Here is a 20,726-nt window from a genome sequence, read left to right on the forward strand (position 1 = left end):
GTATCAGTTGGTCTAATAAAAGATACTACCTTTCTCTACAAACATTGCCTTATTTACCAGAAAAGTTGCCTCCAGGACATAAAACACTTAACTGTGTCAAACTTCAGTGTCAGGGTGACAGAGTAGAATTCAATGGTGTGATTTCTATGCCCTGAGCCAGTTGGCAAAAATGAAAGTAAGATAGGATGAACGCTCTCATCATTCTTATCATCTGCACGTCATTATTGTCCCTTACACCTCCACTCCACGCCAGTATTTTTGTCTTTCCTACCTCTCAACTGTATGGAACAGGTCTTTTCTAAGAAATAAATGCATGTTGACTAGCATCTTTTGGATGCTATCTCAGAGAAACAGCAGCTCTTATGGTATGCTTGATGAAAGTTTTCTCTGCCTTCTGATTATTTTCTTGGTTGCTATATCACTGAACTTTTTTTGTTGTTGTTTACTACAAGTGAGATTCAGAGAGCTGGAGAAAAAGAAAAGCCCACGGTGACTGAGTAGACTGTTTCTCCTCTAAGGATCACCTAAGTGTTGTAACTTAGTTGCAAATCTTAAAGGAATTTTTTTTTTTTTTTTTAATATTTCAGGTGAACTTTCTGTGAAAGGCACACAAGACCCATTCCTTGTTAGTGTACATATTATTACAGACCCAGGTGAATCCATGACTCTTCAGCAGGCCATTGATAAGCTTCTAGCCTGGATCCATCCAGACCTCCAGCTGTTTCGGGTCTCAGAAAGACGAGTGCCCAGGAAGCGCAGGAAGCCAGCCAAGGCTGGTGTTTCTCAGCCAGCCCTTGCTGTCATTCTGTTCCTGCAGGAGGAATATGGAGAAGAAACCATCTTGCAGCTCCATGAAACTTTTCAGCGGCCACCTTGGCATTACCACCACACAGAGCTCCTGCATGGGAAATTCCTCCCTTACATGCCATGCAGCCAAGACTTTTACACTTTGGCTCCAGAGACTCCTCTGTGGGCCATTCGCCCAGTGCACTACGGGAAGGAAATGATCCGCTTCACCATATACTGCAAGAATGAGAATTTTTTGGACATTCTGAAATTGTATGAGTTAATATTGAAAAGACCAATGTGTCAGAAAAAAGCGGACTTCTGTGTTTTTCCTGTCTATTCTAACATGGAAATAGACATTCAGTTTTCTTTAAAAAAGCTCCCGAAGGGACAAGTTCCAGTGAGGACAGAGTCAGCCGTGCTGGAGTTCAGAGTAAAAGACGTGGGGCAGCTTGTGCCTCTCTTGCCCAACCCTTGCAGCCCCATCAGCGAAGGCAGGTGGCAGACAGAAGACCACGATGGAAACAGGATCCTTTTGCAGGTAAACTCAGTACACAGGGAAATAGAAGTACATTTCTTGGTTTTGTGCAGGAAAACTTTCCCTGCACTGGCAGTTGCCCTTTTGTTGGTTGGTTGGTTTTTTTGCTCTATCCTTGGAGCAGGAGCCAGGACAGTACTGCTGAAAAAAATCTGAAACACCTTGCTGTGTTGTGTAACTGATCACAAAAGCAGTGAATGATGTTAGCCAGATATCAGTCAGCCTCAGTTTATTCTAAGAGTGATGTGAGATGATATAGCAGTTTTAAAAAATGAGGAGAGAAGGAATTATGAGCCCAAGTGGAGAAATAATGGCTGGTGAGTGTAGTTTTATATGAAGTATGGGCACAGAACTGACATGGAGTTTTAAAATAGCCCTCGGTTATAAGACTTTTATGGAAGACAAGCAGAAGTCCTGATGGTACTCATTATTTTCTAGCATCACTGGGTGACAAACTGCATCTCTCTTTTACACAGTGATTATCAGGATGAAAGAGAGGTGATGAAGGAAAGGAAATGCATCCTGATGAGCAGCCTAAGAGAGACATTCCCAGACTCTCTTTTTGAACTAATCTCAAGTGCTCATGACCGAATCCTGAGAGTTTGTTAGGACATCTGTAGGCACCATATCTGGGCAATATATCAGCATTCTCTGCTTCACTACACCACATCCAAGGGAGATAAAAGGATAAGCAGCAAACTCCTAATAGTTGCCTGCCCTGCAGAGGGGTATCTGTGGCAATCCAGAGCCAGGTTAATGTGCATTCTTGCGCTGCAGAGGTATTTATTGCTCTTACATTAAAATCAAGGAGCACAGTCCTTCACCTTTATAAGGATGTTGTTCAGATTTCAAAGGGTATTCTTTTGGAGTGAATTTCATTCATGTGGCTTGTCCAGTTGCCTGACATTGTTTCTGTGGAAGGCGCATTAGGGGTGCCATCCTTGCTCTGTACAGACCTACAGCATGCAGAGAAGTGTGTGCAACCCTGTGTGGCACAGTGCCTCTGGGTTTGTAGTTCCTGGGGCCGAAATTCCAAGTAGACAGGGCATCTCTGCTCTGGTGAGTCACATGCAGGTGGTAGTGGAACCTTTTGGTGCTGCTTTGCAGATGCCACCATCAGAGAAATCCCATGCCAGAGCTGAAGAACACTTGTAAAGGGCTGAGGAGGGCGGTTTCCTTACCCATCTGGCAAGAGTCACCAATTTGTCAGGGTTACTGATTGCACTTCAGGCATATCTGTGTTAGCCTAAGTTGCAAACTGAAGCTGCCAAGTCATCACCAAACCTATACACAGCAACTACAATCACCTATGTCCTCTTTTCCCTATTCTTTCTCAAGAGGTTTCTGCTATGTGATATAACTTTGGTTTATGGGACCTTACACTGATTTCAAGCAAATTGAAGGGAGGGATAAAAACAAACAAACAAAAAAATAGGGCTTATAAATAGGGATTTTGGTTTAAACTCAGCAAATTTTCATAAGTAACAAATGTCAGGCAGTACAGAGGTAAAGTAAGACTTGCTGAGCAAAGAAAATCAAAATAAGATTTTAGCCATATCAACCAAAAGAGAAGAGCAGAAACCTGCCTAAGTATGGTCTGCAAATACAATTTATTTTCATTTCTGTTTTTGGTGAGGATGATGATTCTGAACAGGAGGACAAAAAGGCAAATGAGAATGAAGTTACAGAAAAGGCATTTATCACTCCGGAAGTTCGATGAAGCAAAAGAAGTTTAGTATATGCAAAGTGGAAGGAAAACAGAGACTTTGGATCTTACTTATGCTGTTTTAAAGTTGTGAAAATTAGGTCCTGGTATATGGGTTTTAAGCAAATCTGTACAATAGAAGTGGAGCTCTAAGGCTAAATCAAAGTGAAAATTTCCTGTTACTCAGATACCTACAGCCATCAGTGCAACCTGACCATGGAAAGAAAATTGTATTCTCTGGTGGGTACCAGAGTTACTACACCATAGGAAGGATGGGAAGTTGCACAGGGTCCCAAGGGCCACACCTGTCTTGAGCTCTGGACTCCAGAAAGGTGACCTCAGAAAGGTGCAGGGGCAGGGAAGGGCTCACCCCATGCAGAGGAATGAAGAGACAGTCCTGCAAATGGAAACTGGAAGAGTAGGGTCACCTGAGCCAAACCAAAGTAAGTCTGAAGAGAGCTCTGACTTGAAGACAGACCACATGATAAACAGCAGGAGCAGGAAAAGGCTAATTTACTCAATGATTGTTTTGATGCAGGAACAAGAACCTGCCAATAAATAGATTTTAGTACATATTCATTGCTAACTACATAACAGCCACCCAGCAGGTGCAAGCAGGTTAATTCCTTAATTTAAGGCAGAATGGTCAGTTAGAGAGAGGAAATTATAAAGCTGGGATATAGGAAATTATAAAGCTGGGATATAGGAAACATTGGATTTAGTGATCCATGGACTACTTATATTCATTTAATTCAAGTTCAAAGCAATTATAGTAACTACCTTTTAAAGTAACAAGACTATATTTTGACTTCTTACAGAGAGTTGCTATTAGCAATATTATCCATGCCCCAGCACTGATGATAACTTTGATTTCTTCCCAGTTATATAAACTTAAACAATGACCTCCCAGTACTTTTCAGTCTCCATATCAGTTGACAGTAATCATCAGAATGGTTTTGTTTACTTTATACAGACACTGCAGCTTTTTAAAAATAATTGTACTGAAAAGGGTTGATTAACATCCCTGTTAAATTGCAGGCAGTGTTTAAAGTTTGAAGCTTGGGTATACTTTCATGTTTAAGCTAAAGAAATATGACCTCTTGCTTGTCCTGACAGGGACTTGGATACTTGCCAACCAGATTGATCCATGTTCTTAATCCATTTTGCAAATGCAATTATCAAGGGGCTTAGATAAAGTCAGTTCAAGAGACAACAAAGTTATTCATGGGTAAGATAAATCTGTTTAATGCCAGGAAACTTTTCCTTCATTTGCAGGGAAGCCTTCAGAATTATTTTGTCACAGTAGCTTTTACACATTGGCAAGTTGCTCCAAGGTTGCAGCTATATAATAGCTGATGTAAAGGATCCAGGTGGCTGGAGCAGGAGCAGGGGCAAGGCTTAGGAACATGACTGCATCCTTTGGGAAAACACCCACACTGCTTGACCAGAGCTAAGCCCAGAAGCAGAAGCACTGGGGAGCACTGGGGAGCTTTTGTCAGAGAAGTGGAAAGAATATGTAAATCATGTAGCTAAGAATATACCATGTACTCGTATACTGAGTATACTGCTGGATTTATAGGTCTTGTCCAGATTCTTGGCTGCCTCTGGGCATAATCCACACAGAGACAGATGAAGTGCTAATCAACTTACACTCCTGGCAATGCAGAGTGGGAAGCATGAAGGGTTGATAACTGATTGGACTGGCTTGGCCGTGCATGTTTGGGAAGTAAGGATATTGAGCAGAGAGGAGAAAGTGCACAGATGGCTTCTTTAAATTATGATAACATCTCTGGATAGAGTAGGAAAAGTAAAATAATGTTTTGGCATAATTTCCTAGCCACTCTGCATGAGATGGAACATGCAGACATACCCAGGAGGAAGGTGAACACCAGAAAAATTAATATCTTACCTAGGCAGAGACTCAGCACTTAAGCATAGGACCTGCTGCTGTTTTACATGCCAGAGAGTCCCTGTGCAGTTTATGAGGTGGCTATTTTCTGCCTAGTGTTGCTTTTTAAGGCATCCTTGAAATAACACTGCAAATGTTAACAGATCACAGCTTATGAGGAGGTAGAGGGATTATTTTTTTTAGCTGATTTGCTGAATTAATCAGCCAATGTTCATATCTGTATGGGGCAACTGTAATCTTGAGTTGAGAAATGGTGTCATGTTTTGGGAGCAGAGGTGGTGGCCGTAACTGACACAAGGAGCTGGGACAAGAGGACTCAGTTACATACAAGTGGAAAAGAGAAAGAAGGGCAGCTAAACCACGGTCAGAGAAGGCAAAAAGACAAAAACAGGAAAAGAAAGGGCACTTTTTCAGAGAACAGTTTGGTCTGCAGGAAGGAAAATGGAGGTGAGGAAAGACCTTCAAGCTTGCTGCATTATTATACATAATAGTGCAGATAGAGCAGAATTGAGCACAAAGAGGAAGAAAGGCAAGAAAAGCATCCTCTGGCACAGGTTGCCCAGAGAAGTTGTGAATGCCCCATCCCTGGCAGTGTTCAGGCCAGGCTGGATGGGGCTTTGAGCAACCTGGATTAGTGGAAAGTGTCCCAGCCCATGGCAGAGGGGTTGTAGCTATGCAATCTAGTCTCTTCCAACCCAAACTGTTCTATGTCTTACGACAGGCAACGACGTGTACAGGGCACCTTTATATAAATTGTATTTATTTTCTTCTGAAAGCGGTGAAAAAGACACTTTCAGAGCAAAAATTTACTCACTCAGGGGAGGTACCATGAACTGATTTAATTAATCTGGAAATCTAATACTAGTCACCTGTTTTACAAAATATTTTATTCTATTTTTTCCTTACCTTTTTGTGACATAAGTGTTTAGTTGTCCTTAATGCTAATGTCTGGTTTTTGGGGGAGCATAGAGAATTGGTCCCTAACTCATATAAGAGATTTTTACTTGTTTTTCTTCAGCCTAAGGTACTTTATCCAGTCAAATTCTATGGCATACTAGGATCTCTTACAAATCTATACACCCAGCAAAAATTCTTGAGAATTAATATATTTTGTGTTACAAAGCACTCAGCTTTTCTATTTCTGTAAACACATTACAAGCCGCTTTTCAAAGAGGTCCAATTTTTAATCAAATCTGTGCATTTTGCCTTTTTGAAATGCTGTGCTTCTGACTATTTGCCTTTAAAGTAAGACTTACTATGATGATACCGAAGACTAATCTCTGTCACTTTTACTCGTGTTGATTTTTTTTCCTCTGGATCAGTTCCACTGGTCTCAATACAATTAAACAAACACCATCGCACTCCTGTTGAGCAAGGCAGGCAAAATCTGGGCTCGAGATGGTGATGTCATTGCTGTGCTTGCTGGGTACTGACCTCAGCAAAGCCTTGCTGGCAATTCTTAATGCAGATAATGCTTAAGGAGATCTCTATCTGCTTTCTTAAAAAGCAGATAACTTAAAATAGACTGCAGCAACACTCACGGATTTTTTCTGTTAGGTGCTGGCAGCCCAAGTTGAAAGTGCATTTATGAAAGGTTCACCCAAAGTTGTTTATAGCATTCCCAGATATTCATCATGAAATTCTTCTGCAGCCCATTGTAAAACACAAAGGCTCTAAATCCCTCCAGGCTTCACAAAGATTTGTGCAGAGATTATAAATGAGCAGCAGATTAGCGCCAGATGAAAAAATCTGTTCTGTTAGAGAGCTAATCTGCAAGTGGCCGGGTTTGCTGCACATCTTCACAGCAAGGTCTGACAAATCTACCTCCCTGCATTTGGAATTTTGGTCAAAATCAACGTGTCACCTTGCATTGTGTCTTTATCCTCTCAGATGACTCGACGCCCTCCCTGGCATCTCCCTGGTGCTTGTGCCTGCTGCAGGCAGCATGGCTGTACCAGGCAGGGCTCTGCCAAGCAGCAGGGAGGCAACAGGCAGTGCTGAGAGTGTTGGCAAGCCGTGAGAAGGCTGACGATGAGGATTTAAAAAGAAAAGACCTCAGAAAATATGCAGCTGTTTTCAAACCCAGTGGCAGGATTAAGGAGGCAGAGAAGCCTCCTCCAAAATCTGAAGAGGAGCGGTCACATGGGTGCACAGGCTGCGTGCAGCACTTGGTGTTCCATCCGAAGGTGGCACAGGGGAGCATAGTCACTGGCCTTGGCACAGGACAAGGAGCTAGTTTTGCCTGACTTTTAATCCTGGCTAAACCACTGAATTCCCTCTGTGATCTCTGACATGTTAGAGAATGTAGATATAGAAAAGTCCTATTAGTCCACATAATCCAGTTCTCTGCAATACAGGATTAGCCTGTAATCTTTATTCACTAGTATTTTGTGGGATGGAGCTTCTGACACGCTACCTCTGGTACACTGTTCTACCTGTAGTACACCACTGCTGCTTGTACTGTGTGGTGTTCTCACAGCCAGGAAAGTCTCTTGATGCATTGCTTTAAGATTAAAGTATTAAAATAATATTTCCCCATTATTTCACATTTCTGTCCATATAATGAAGTGCAGCATTAGAAAATAGGTCTTCTAAAACTTAACTAATCTGAAAAAATTATCAAGGGGAACAGTTCCTCCTGTAAACAGCTGTTCAGAAATAAGCTGTATTAGTGATGTAGCTTGATCTGCCCTGCAGGCAGCCATTCTGGGGGCAGGCTGTGCTTGCTCACTTCTCCCCACCATCCACCATTACCTCCTGCCAGGCCAGCTGGGCTTGACCAGGAGCTGTGGTCCAGGAGGAAGATTAACAGCAAATACTTTGAGTAAAATGAAGTACCTCTACTGTCTGCATGAACATTAAAATAACTAGAAAAAAAAGGTTTAAAATATCAAAACCCTAAAACTAACATCTTACCTAAAGTGGGTTGTCAGCTACAGTGTGTGTTCTCACTGTAGTACAGCCCAAGGACATAGAAAACAATTCAGCTAACTAACCACACACAATATTTTTTTTCAGGGAAAGCTGAATTACTCTCCAGACCCCACTGTCTGTATTAACTAGACAGCTAAATCTTATTTATGATGTCTGTGGGCTCTGCCTGACATACGTATGGTAGGCAGGTGGTGTGGCCTGCACAAGGTAAAGGTACTGGCCCTGGAACTCTCTGCAGTGCAAGGATGGATCTGTTCCCAAAATGATTTTGGGAATTGATTCATTGAGCATGGTGGTTGAGTTCATGTCATGTATCTCATAACAGAGTTGCTGCAGAGAAAAAAAAATAGTCCCTTTTGTTAATGCTAACAAAATATAATGTAGAGTGTTTTCTTGGTCAAACACATCAAAAGGATGCAGTGATCTGTTTGTGGACTTTCAGCATGTCAGATTCTTATTTCTGAGTTATCCAAAAATGTCTTTAGTTAAGAAATAGCTGGTATTTTCTTTGTGGACAAACTTTTTATCTTGCAGAGTAATTTTAAAACAAATTGGTTCACATATAGCACTAATAAAATAATGTTATTTGTAGAAGTCTAATGTGATTTCTGGCTAATGTTTTGTTGACAACTGACTCATTATATTTGACTCTTTTGTCCTCAGTGTCTTCATTCATATAATTCTTTATGACATTAAGGGAAACAGCTTACTATATTACACAGAAATAGGCTATGAATTAACACACATTATTACAGATATATATATACACATACATATATATAGTATACATATATATATTTACTCATCTACAGCATCTAAATGAACTTTCGGCTGTCCTATAAATTCTAGTAAGAGATCATGAAAGAACCAAGCATTTTTTGCAGAAAAAAAATCCTTTTTTTTTTTTTTTTTTGTCTATAGAATCACTTCAATAAAAGCAGAATATGGCTATGACAGATCTGGGTCACTAAGACAATGTGATGTGCACTAGCAAGATGTTAGAAGCATCAGTGTATGGAGCTCTTTTAGAGACTGGGTACAAAGAACCTCCTTAGTTGCCAGGTCTCAGCTCTTTATGTCATGTCATATAATCTCTTTGATAAAATAAGCAGGCTCTGTCTTTATCCACTACTCACCCCAGAAGACTCTTCTCTTTCTGTTGTTATTAGAAATATTTTATTAGTTTGTGGTTCTGATTTTTTTTAATGGATAGTTCATCTTCTTTTTTTTTTTTTCCTGTGGCTCCATAATTTTCAGTTCAAATTTATTCTTTTTCACACAGATGTGATTGGAATCATGTGCAGTATTCCAGCTGAGGCCATAACAGTGTTGTCCAAAGTGCTTTGTACAACTCACTTAAGACTGCCCAACACCATGTTGTCACAACCTTGTTGCTTTAATAGCAGAAAGAGATCAGGATACCCAGTTCTTTCTCCTTTCCTCTTTCCAACAGACAAGTCCATAGCTGAGATTATTGTTTATTCTCAAGGGTATGATCTTGCACTTTGTCCCATTAGTTCCTGTCCCTTTTGGAGCAGAGACCAAGCATTGTGTATTATGCAAGAAATTCTATTAAGAAGACTTTAAATTAAACTTTTTTAAAGGCCGATTTCTAAAAGCCTCACTGAAATAAGGGCAAAGGTGAGAAACCTTACAATTGCTCAAACACAGTTCAGTTACCAGACATCAGTTCCATAAGAAAGCCACTTTGCTCCAGCTCTTTCCTGAGAAGGATGTTGGGTCATCATTTGTCACAGCTGCTTTCCCTGTTCAAATGCTTGAGTATCTGGTGGCAACTGAGACTGAGATTCAGGTCCAGATTGGGATCATAACCATGAGTTTGGGTCTTCAGTCTAGGTATCTACAAGCAAACTGAATGTGTGTCTGTAATGTCACTCTGAGCTTGTTAATAGAGCTAACAAGGTAAGGAAGAAAATGTGCAAGAGACAGTAAGTATATTTCCATTGAGAAGATAGAATGCACATGCTTGCTAAAGGCTTTCTGATGCTTTAAAGGAGGAAAAAAAAAAAAAAAAACAAAGAAAAAAAGTAAGGAAGCAATGAGAAATTATAATTATATAATATACTTTTTCCATTTCTTAATTTTTTTCTTAAGCTGTCCACTAAGGTAGTAATGTTGGAAGACAGAATATGAATGAATCTGAATAAGTCAATAGGAAGCAAGAAATTCAAGCTAGTGTAATTCAGCCCACAAGGCAAGGCTTCTCTACCGTTTTTTCTTGTTGTCTTTGAGGCTCCTTATGTAAATATTTGGGATTTTGGCAGGGTGGTTTGTCTTTGTTATTGCAGTGAAACATTTGCTGCAAGCATACTGACTGAAGTCTGCTTTGTAATTATTTGCAGTAGCAACTCAGCAATGGAGACTTAAAGCTGTAAAACTGCCAATTTTGTATTAATGTGATCCTCTTCTCTCCCTCTCCCAACTGCAGCAAACACACAGTTGGTGTAGGAAGTCTGCAAAGCAGAAGAAGCAACCATATCCATCTGTGTCAACAGATTCCCACTTCACCACTCTGCCAGCCTTTCTTCCTCAGAGCCACCAATCTGTCTCTGAGCAGCCACAAGAAACGGGTCAAAAAAAGGTGCATCACACAAATGGCCTTGGTCATTATCTTGGTTTCTCCCAGCAGGACTTGAGAGACAGTGATCCAGGAGACTTCACGTGCAGATCCAGGAGTGCCTCCAGCATTTCTTGGTCATTTCAACGAAGCAAATCTCTGTTCTGCTTGCCCACAGTGAACTCCTCTTCAGCGCCAGAGACATTTCATTTCAGTGAACCATTTCAGTTTTTAAACACTGGGTCACCTGCAACCAGGTTAAAAACATGGAAATGCAGCCCCAAGCTTAACATTGATGACTTGGAAGGTGCCCAAGAGACTGATGTGGACACAGGGATGAAGCTATCCTTCTCAGACCTATCTGTGGTTTCTGCATACTCTGCCCTTAATGGGTTTTGCAGTGAGTTGGAAGACTCTCTTCCATCACAGAAACAAACTATCAGTAGGGCTAAACAGGCAGCCACAGGTGGAAGGCCTCTATCAGCCATGTGCAATACTTTTGAGTCAGCTGATGATTCACTGCCTTCTCTTTCAGAATGGTCTTCCAGCTCTTTCATGTCAGCATCTCTCTCTGAGCAACACAAACAGCCCTTGAGAGCAGCTCCCTGTAATCTGGATGATCATGTTTGCCCAGCTTCACCAGTCAGTGAAGAAGAATTTTACATCTGAGGTTTCTCTAACTTACACCTTCCACAGGAAATGTGTTCTACTTGTGAATGACAGCAGTGGGTCCACCCTGAGCTTACAGGAGGTCCCTTGCTGAGGAGAAGGTGATGCAGAAGTGTGTCAAATATTTGAAGAAAATACTCAGAACCATCTGGGATTGGCATTCCTAAATGGGGTAAAGTAAAGCAGTCTGAGATTGCAACCTGTGTTTTTGTACTGGAGGATATGATCAGCACAGAGGCTTTTGCACAGCAGCACAAGGTGGATTTTTTCTGACCAGCCCTTGGACTGATGGTGGAGGAAATGCCAGAAGAGACACATAGTATTCCATTTTAATTTGGCAGAAAATGAAGACTAATTTGTAAACCAAACTGCTTTAACTTTTCTGAGAAATTTCCTTAACTCAGGAAAGGTGGGAAAATAAAGGAGTCTTACTTCTCTTTCACTGATTCCAAAGGCAGCCCTAAGCACAGCAGGTCCCAGCAGCACAGCCCCAGTAGGGTCAAGAAAGAAGTTTTTTGTGACAAAGTAGTTTCCTTCCAAACTTCCAAGCTGGCAGTGGTGAGGTGGGGCATAATCACACAAACATCAAGGTCTTCAAGATCATCTAAGTCCAAGTGACAACCTAGCGCTACCATAATCACCCCTAAACAATATCTACAAGTGCCCCATCCTGTCATCTCTTAAACACTTCCAGACACTGACCCTACCAAATCCCTGGACAATTTATTCTAAGGTCTGACTACCCTTTCATTGAAGACTTTTTTCCTAATATCTAATCTGATCCTCCCCTGATGCAAGTTAAGGCTGTTTGTTCTCATTGTTGCACTGAAGATATGGCAGAGAGACCAACCCGCACTTCACTGCAACCTCTTTTCTGGTAGTTGTAGAGATCAGCGAGTCATTAACCCCTGAGCCTCCTTTCTTTCAAACTAAAAAATCCCAGTTCCCTCAGCTGTTCCTTATCAGACTTTTGCTCCAAACATTTCACCAGCTCCATTGCCCTTCTCTGGACATGCTCCAGCCCCTCAATGTCCGTCCTGAACTGAGGGGCCCAGAACTGAACACAAGGATTCAAGGTGCAGCTTTCACCAGTGCCAAGTACAGGTGTCAATCTCTGCCCAGGTCCTGCTGGCCATGCCATTGGCCTTCTTGGCCACCTGGGCACATGCTGGCTCATGTTCAGCTGGCCATTGACCAGCATCCCCAGGTTCTTTTCCAGCCACTCTTCCCCCAGCCTGTTGCAATGCATGGGGTTGTTTTGGCCCAAGTGCAGGACCCAGCACTTGGTTCATCTTACTGAGCTCCACAAGACTGTCCTCAGCCTATTGATCCACCTGTCACAATCACTCTGGAGAGTCTTCCTGCCCTCCAGCAGATCAACACGCCCATCCAATTTGGTGTCATCTGTGAACTTACTGAAGATGCACTCAATCTGCTCATCTAAATCATCAATGAAGATGTGAAACAGAGCTGAGCCTTGGGGAACACCACCAGTCACCAACAACTAACTGGATTTAGTTCCATTCACCACCACTCTTTGGGCCTGGCCACCCAGCCAGTTTTATTCAGTTAAGAGTCCACCCATCCAAGCCATGAGCAACCAGTTTCTCTCAGACAGTGCTGTGGGAGACAGTTTCAAATGCTTTCCTAAAGTCTGGATAGACAATACCCACAGACTTTCTCTCACCCACTGGGTGGATCACCTTGTCATAAAAGGAGATCAGGTTGATCAAGCAGGATTTATTTTTCATAAACCCATGCTGGCTGGGCCTGAGCCCTTGGTTGTCCCGTACGTGCCACATGATGGCACTCAGGATGATCTGCTCCATGACTTTCCCCAGTGCCAAGGTCAGGCTGACAGATCTGTAGTTCCCCAGGTCATCCTTCCAGCCCTTCTTGTAGATGGGCATCACATTTGCTAATTTCCTGGGACTTCTCTGGGAAACCAAAACTGCTGGAAAAGGCTTGAAATGGGTTTGGCAAGATCTTTTGCCAGCTCCCTCAATGCTCTCAGGTGCATCACATCAGGGCACACAGATGTGTGTCTAACTGGGACAGAAGGTCATTAACCCATTCCTCACAGATTATGGGGACTTCACTCAGCTCCTCATCCCTAACTTCCAGCTGTCATTACTGGGTATGCTGGGGGCAGCTGTTTTTGGTGTTAAATACTGAGGCAAAAAGGCATTAGGTACCTCAGTATTTGCCTCATCCCTTGACAATGTGCTGCCCTGTGCATCCAACAAAGAATGGAGACTCCTTAGCCCTCCTTTTGCTGCCAATGTATTTATAGAAACTTCTTCAGAAGAAGCGTCACTCCTTCCCCAGAGAAGAGGAAATTCCATTGTATATTTTGACAGACCAGGATGCAGAAAGTGCCAAAAGGGAAACCTTAGAGAACATTTTCAGCCCCCTCACCTAGAAAGCCCATCCTGTTCAGCTAGGAGGGAGCCCTCTGTCTGTTTTCTGAACCACTTGTATAGACAGTGATAACCTGAGTAAGCCATGTTTGCTACTCCTAACTCAGGCAGTACAGCTGAGCTTTTTGGAATACAAACCAAGAAAGATAACACAGCATTTTTATATATTGCTACACCATTAGACCCAAATAAAAGACAGCTCCCTGCTTTTAATGGGTTATTATTTTTCTGTTAAAAATAATTAATGCAGAAACTTCTTCTTCTTATTTCCAGTGCAAGCATACTTCTTTCTGGATAAAACTTATTTCTTCTTGAATACCTCTCCCCAAAGGGAAAAAAGGTCAGATTTTCTGGCTTTCAGAAGATGTTTTTAAAATATGCATTTTTGATAACATGTTTTGTTCCAATTAAGTTGGTATTAAAAAAAAAAAAAAAAAAGTAAGTGAAAAGCTGCTAATATGACAGCTAAATACCTTCACCAGGAATTAAGTCATATAAACAAATTTTATTATGTGTATTCTGAAAAGTTGTATTTTTGGCTGACAAGTGTCACTGATCACAGCTCTGGTTGAGCCACTGGGGATGATGTTAAAAGGTGTGTGTATAATGCTGGATGTAACCTATATACAGGTGTAAATGCTGATGGCATTGTGGTGCATGGAATAAAAATTCATTTTCAGAGAAAGATATTTGCTGTATTGCCAGGTAATTTTAAGCAAAAGAATTTCTGCTTTGGAGGGTGAAAAAAAGGTGGAAAAGCACACCATACTGTAAATAATAGTTACAAAAAGTGGAACCGCTCCTCTGGCCTGTTTCGGTAAGTGCAGGGTTTTTACAAATTATGCTGGAAGAAAATCTAGAGGAAAATTAGTGCAGTTTTTAGGGGAGGAACCTGCAGCCTGAATCCAGAAGAGGCCAGAAGGATAGTCAAGGCTTTTCCTTCTGCTGTTATTTTCTTCACACAGGAGAAAAGGCAACAAAATGAAGTCCAAGTCTCCTCTCTGTGAGATGCTATCATAGCATTTACCAAGGGTAGACTTTTTCTTTTGTGCTATAGACAATGAATAAATAGGAAAGTCTATTAAGGTAAAGAGCACAGAAGAGTATCAGCCTTCTGCCCTCTAAAACTGTTTAGGCTTTCTGCAGTTTTGGGTAAACTGTTCTCTTTCTGGAACCAAAAATAGCACTAATGAAGAATTTGTCATGGTGTGTTTACCTGCTCTGTGCTCCTTCAGACCCCACGCAGTCTTTCCTCTGACTGTTGTGACCTTTAGATCAAATCCTTCCCTGGAACATGTGAACCTGATTTATCTAAAGTTGTATCCCCATGTTATTGTATGTACCCTGCCAAAATATATATAAAACACTATGAAGTCAGACTAGCCACTTTTTCCATCAGCTTGCATTTCACCATACAAACAGTGATGCCTAGGACAGTCAGCATCCACAGGTTTAAATTTATGCTTCATCATTTTCTGTCCAGAATCATGGTATTTTTCACAATATTTTAATAATACAGAAAACATTTGATCTGGATATGAAATAAAAAACTCGTTTGAGCTGATGTAGCTGTCTGATCCTGGCATCATGCCAACACTCCTGACAAAAAGCTGATTGGGGTTTTTGATGAAGAGGAAGCTCTGAACCATTTTTCTGCTAAGACATGCCTCTGGAAGGAGTCCATCACATCTGGGGGCTGTTGCCTGCTGCAGCAGGAAGCACTGGTATTGGAGGTCCACAGGGAAGCACAGGACAGCTCAAGTGTCAGTCATGAAGTTTGTGTGTGTTATTAACCAGCAGCTCCACAAGCATCTCTGCTCCAGATTTTGCCACATTAATCCTGATGGGAAGAGAGCCAAACTAGTGTCCACAGACTCTGCATTTGTACTGTCCCCACTGGTTCTGTCTCTGTTCTGTTTACTGATATCTAACTAGAGATTAAAGTTTTAATTGTTTACATTGATGGTGCTTGTAACCAAATCTTGTAAAAAGATAAGTGTCCTACTGTCAGGAAAAACAGAGGTGATAATGTACAGAAAACTTTCTGTCTATAAAAAGGCAGACTATGAAGTGTGTTTCACTGAAGGTAGGCTTCATTAATTCTCTTCCCATTATTTAAGAAGGGGCTTATCTCTTCAGAGACTTGAATATGCACAAGTTTCATGGCATTTACTATTGATTTGGTTAAATTATCAACAGTGTATTTTGAGAACTGCAGGTTTTTCCTTAACTTTCTCTCCTTCTCACCCCCGAATGCACTGCTTTTGTGAAATAAAATAGAGATGAAAAGTCAATTATACACAACCTTTTGTGTGTTCATTTATAAAGTATTGCAGACTTACAGAGTATTTTAACTAGGCTGCAAAGTGACTGCAGTGCCACAGGCTCTACAGCTTTTGGTGGTGTGTGTTGGTGGGATAATTACAAAACAAACACAGCAAAAGTATTTTTTTGGACTCAGGTTTGCCTATGCAGACTGGGTCTTTTGATTCTCACTGTGGTGTTGTAAATAATTTTCTATAATAAGGCTGAAGGATAAAATAGGAGCTGTGAGTTATCTTCTTATAGATATTACATATTGGTAATCTTGCATGCTCAAATCCCATCTGGGTTTGTTTGATGTACACTGGTCCTCATAATCATCCTTTCCTCTTATTTTCATCAGTGTGTGCTGTTACCTATAATGCATTTCTTTATTCCTCCCATGGGACACGTCTGCATGTCAGGATTACATTGTATATGCAAAGTTGTGTAGGTTTGGCTTTGTTTGGTTTTTATGGTTTAACATTACGGGGTTTATATATGTTTTTATGGCACTTACAGAGCTGTAGAAACATCAGGAGTTGGAAGAGGCCTCTGGAGATTATCTAGTCCAAAACATCTGCTGAAAGCAGGCACAAAGCTGCTGAAGCCTTGAGCTTTGGAGTTAAATCAAGTTGTTCAGGACCTTACTGGGTCATACTTGAAAATATCTAAAGGTGGCAATGTCATGGTGTCTCTGGGCAATGTGTACCATGTTTACTGGCTGTAATGGTGAAGAATTGCTTCCTAATGTGCACTGAGAATTTCCCATGTCCAAAATTGTGATCTTTCCCTCTTGTTTCACTGAGCACCTGTTAGAAATCCAGGTTCTGTCTTCTCTTTAGGTGCTGGAAGACTGTAGTTGCTCCTGCAGCCATGGTCTTCTCACTCCCTGACCCTCTGAACTCTCTCAGGTTTGTCAATATCACTCTGGTACTGACGATCCCAAAACTCTACACAAATGTATGGATATGGATGATGAGTGCTCAGATGCCAGGAAGAAGAATTTCTGCCAACCTGATGGCAGCTCCCTTGCTTCAACCATCCAGTATCCTGTTGGCCTTATCACTGTAAGGTTGCCCTGCTTAACCATGTCCAGTTTGCTGTTTACTGGGACTCCAAGGTCTCTTTCTACTCCCTAGCCAGGAGATGCTTCCTCCTGTGCTGATTGTACCAGGTTAGTCCATGCCAGGTGCTGGGCTTCCCTTTGCTTCTATTGAGGTTCTCACTGGCACCTTTCTCCAGCCAGTGAAGGTCTCTCTCTGTGAGTGGCAGCCCTGCCCTTCAGTGTATAGGTCATGGCCATCACATTGGCCAGTTTCTGTTGCACTGTCAGTGGTTAGCCCATCCAGCCCCGTGGGCTTGTGTATGTGCAGCTTTCTGCATCCTTGACTCAGACTTCTAGTGTGATTAGTAATTTTCTCCTCAGAACTTTGCTAGATACAGATGCATGGCAGATACAAGTGACAACCTTGTGACTGGAGACAGTTTTTCCAGTTGGCAGATTTTTCCAGTTACAGACAGAAAATTTTCTAGTCTGTCCTGAATAACTTCTGGGTTGTTTAAGGAAGGTTCATCTGTCTTTCCTTATTGATTGACTGCGTTGTGGGACATGCCCACAACAATATCCCTTTTGTTATCTTCTCCTGACCCATGAGCTCTTGAGTGTCTCACCCTCTGCTCCCCCACAAACATGCACAAATTTGTGCCACTTAGTTGATTAGAGCACGAATCTCATCACTGTCTTCCACCCTTCCATAAAGAACCTGTATCCAGCCATGAACACTCTGGACCCAATTGCCTCATCATATCTCTAAGTCATCTGGTTTTACATCCTGAGAGTGCCGAGGTCTTCCAGGAGTGATTTTCAGGTTCAGCAGCCTGAGCTTTGGCACTGGCCACCCCATCTGCCCAACAGAATGGAGCTATCCAGGTGTTGGGAAGAGAGTCCCACCTCACAAAGGGCTTAGGAAGCAGTTTCAAACAGTGCATGTGTTCACTACTGCAGAAATCAGATTATTGTTTTTCCTCTCAAGCTGAGAAGTCTTAAGCCAGTAACTCATTCTTCATAAGAAAACTATTCCATGCTTTTATTGATTCTTGTTACCCCTCTGTTACCTTTCCGTGCTGTGTGCTTTTTGAACTAGAGGGTCCATAAATACATATAGTTTTTGGATACACTGTGTGAGTGTTCAGAACAGCTTGAAGGTGTTATCCATTTTATTCTGTTTCTCTCTTAGTAATGGAACTTTCTACTTTGGCTGCAGCTGAGCACTGAGCTACCCTTTTCATAGATATTTGCATAGTCCTAAAGTCCAATTCCCAAGAAGAAAAAGTCAGTTGAGAACCTACTATCATGTATGTAAAATACTATATTTTTGAGATGTAATGAATTTTAGAATTAGCTACATTGAATTTCATCTGCCTTTTTATTGCCCAATTGCTGTCTATTGTGACATTTTTCTCTAGCTTCCCCAGTTGTTCATCATTTTTACTGTCTCGGGTGCTTAATAACCTCAACAAAATCCCATCTCACAAACCCCCCCCTTTTTCCAGGTTTAAGTCATGCTGAGCAATGTAAGCTTGAGTACAAATCCCTGCATGACTCCACTGCCAACCTCCTTCCACTGTCAGAGCTGGCTATTTATTTCTACCTTCTGTTTCCTGCCTTTTAATCAGCCCTGTATTCACATAACCTTACCTCTTAAACCATCACAGCAGGATTTCTTGTAAAGGCTTTGATGAAGGGCTTTGGAAAACTGTTCTTTGTTGATGCCTTCTGAAGCACCAAATAGATTTAAGAGGTGCGATTTCCTTTTATAAAACCATGTTGACTCTTCCTCAAAAATATCCTCAAACTTCTCTTTGTTTGGATAGTGACTTGTCTCTCATCTGAGCCCAGGTGTCATTTGAGTACAGAGCAATCCTCCCTGTGGCATTCTTTCCTAGCTTCCAGGACTCGGCATAGTGCAAATTGCTAAATTTACACAGAGCCCAGACTTCTTGAGCCAAGAACTGCTCAGATCACTGTGTGGCCAACTGCTACATTGTGCTACCAATGGATTTATCCTACCTGAATTTGTCAGATTTCTTGTTGAATTTCTCTTAATTCCCCAGGTTTCCACAGCAGCTCAGGGCAATGAGCAGCACTGAATTCATTCCCTGCATGAGAAGAGAGACACATTTATTTGCAGCCTTCACCCAGACAGTTTCACTGAGCACCTTGTGTTCCAGAAGTCAGTGCAGGCTTCTGGGCCATGTTGCCTCAGCAGCTGGGAAAGATTTTGTTCCCCTGAGCTCAGGAACCAATGGGTTGGGAGATAGCTGTGGAGGAAAGACTTGCAGCCTTCTAAGGCATAAATCCTGTGGAGGAATATTCTTCAGAGGTAAATGGGAGTGGGACAAGGAGTAGGTTCAGACACTGGATTGTTTGATTGCTTGTCTCTGTTTTGGACCACTTCAAGCAGATTTCACCAAGACACTTCCTGGTGGTGCCCTTCACCCCTAGGACTGTCCCCAGTATGGAAGAGGCTACATCAAGGTTTGGCCTCTCTGTCTCCAACACTTTCCCACTGGGCTTTTTGCATCTTCCTGTCACCCCATGTTCCCTTGGACATAGCACAGCATGAAACTCAGCCTCTCAGGGTCATGCTGTAAAAACACCTCTCAGGCTGGGCGCAGTCCTTACTTGAGTTCAGATAACAGCCCCATGCACAGTGAGCTGGCTGAACAGATCCTGCGGCAGTCCAGGGGGGAAGCCAGGCCGGCTGCAGCGTGCTGTGGCTAGTGACCTGTGGGGCATCTCTGAAGCTTGTGGACCCAACTCAAACAGTGCTGGGCTGGCCTTGGAGCTCAAGAACAGTATTCAAACTGCTGCTATTTTTTTTTTTTTTTAGCAGTTTACAGATAGACAGTATTGCTTCAATTTGGCCACAGAAAGGCAGTCTTAGGAGGGCTTCAGAGCTGTGCAGGGGCAGGATGCCCTGTGGATGGCTGTGGCCCAGCCTCCTGCATCAAGGCATGGCTGTCGTTTTAATCAGACGTCCTTTTCAATCCCTTTCCTCCTGAATATATGGTGCATAAAATGGGAAAATAGCTTGGTAGGTGGAGGCCGTTAACCCAATCTGCCAGTCATAAATGAAAACTGCCGAGTTAAGGGCGCATAATGAAATGGCGATGGAAATGGGTACCGCCAAGGCTGACCGGTCGGTATGAGCATCACGCCGTCCCCAGCTGCGGGACCGCGGGGCGCCCGTGCCGTGCGACGGGATGGCCGCGGTGCGGGATTGTGCGCCTCGCCGGGAGGCCAGCAGCCTGCACAAGTGCCTAGTGCCATCTCGTGGGCCCGGCGCACACGAGAGGCAGCGCACGGAGCTGCCAGCCCGGGCGGTGCCGCCCCGGGGCAGCGGGGAGCCCCGGCTCCGGCTCAGAGCCCCGCGGCCCCGCTGCCTCCCTGCCCTGAGCGCAGCCTGAGCTGCCCGCAGCGCCCGGGCTGCGCTCCCTGCCCGCTGCCCTGCCCGCTGCCCTGCCTCCCTGCCCTCCCTCCCAGCCCTGCCTCCCTGCCCTCCCTGCCCTCCCTCCCTGCCCTCCCTGCCCTGCCTGCCTGCCCTGCCTCCCTGCCCTCCCTCCCTGCCCTGCCTCCCTGCCCTCCCTGCCCTGCCTCCCTGCCCTCCCTGCCCTGCCTGCCTGCCCTGCCTCCCAGCCCTGCCTCCCTGCCCTCCCTCCCAGCCCTCCCTCCCTGCCCTCCCTCCCAGCCCTGCCTCCCTGCCCTCCCTCCCAGCCCTCCCTCCCTGCCCTCCCTCCCAGCCCTGCCTCCCTGCCCTCCCTCCCTGCCCTCCCTGCCCTGCCTCCCTGTCCTCCCTGCCCTCCTTGCCCTCCCTCCCAGC

General features: G+C 43.2%; 1 protein-coding gene and 1 long non-coding RNA gene across 2 annotated transcripts in view; one reads left to right on the forward strand and one right to left on the reverse strand.

Annotated features, from left to right (window-relative positions):
* Positions 1–15,833, forward strand: part of FAM124A (family with sequence similarity 124 member A) — a 41,291-nt gene extending 25,458 nt beyond the window's left edge. Inside the window, exons 3-4 of the mRNA XM_021526591.3 lie at positions 588–1,327; positions 10,322–15,833. Of these exons, the coding sequence (XP_021382266.2) occupies positions 588–1,327; positions 10,322–11,119 (1,538 nt within the window). The 3' untranslated portion in view covers positions 11,120–15,833. The remainder of the gene's footprint in view (positions 1–587; positions 1,328–10,321) is intronic.
* LOC144245914 (uncharacterized) overlaps positions 1–18,929 on the reverse strand; it is a 31,991-nt gene extending 13,062 nt beyond the window's left edge. The window contains exon 1 of the long non-coding RNA XR_013339493.1: positions 18,914–18,929. This is a non-coding gene — a long non-coding RNA (uncharacterized LOC144245914). The remainder of the gene's footprint in view (positions 1–18,913) is intronic.
* Between the last annotated feature and the right edge of the window lie 1,797 nt (positions 18,930–20,726).

Source organism: Lonchura striata, chromosome 2 (genome assembly GCF_046129695.1).
Source record: "Lonchura striata isolate bLonStr1 chromosome 2, bLonStr1.mat, whole genome shotgun sequence".
In the NCBI taxonomy this organism is placed as follows: Eukaryota; Metazoa; Chordata; class Aves; order Passeriformes; family Estrildidae; genus Lonchura; species Lonchura striata.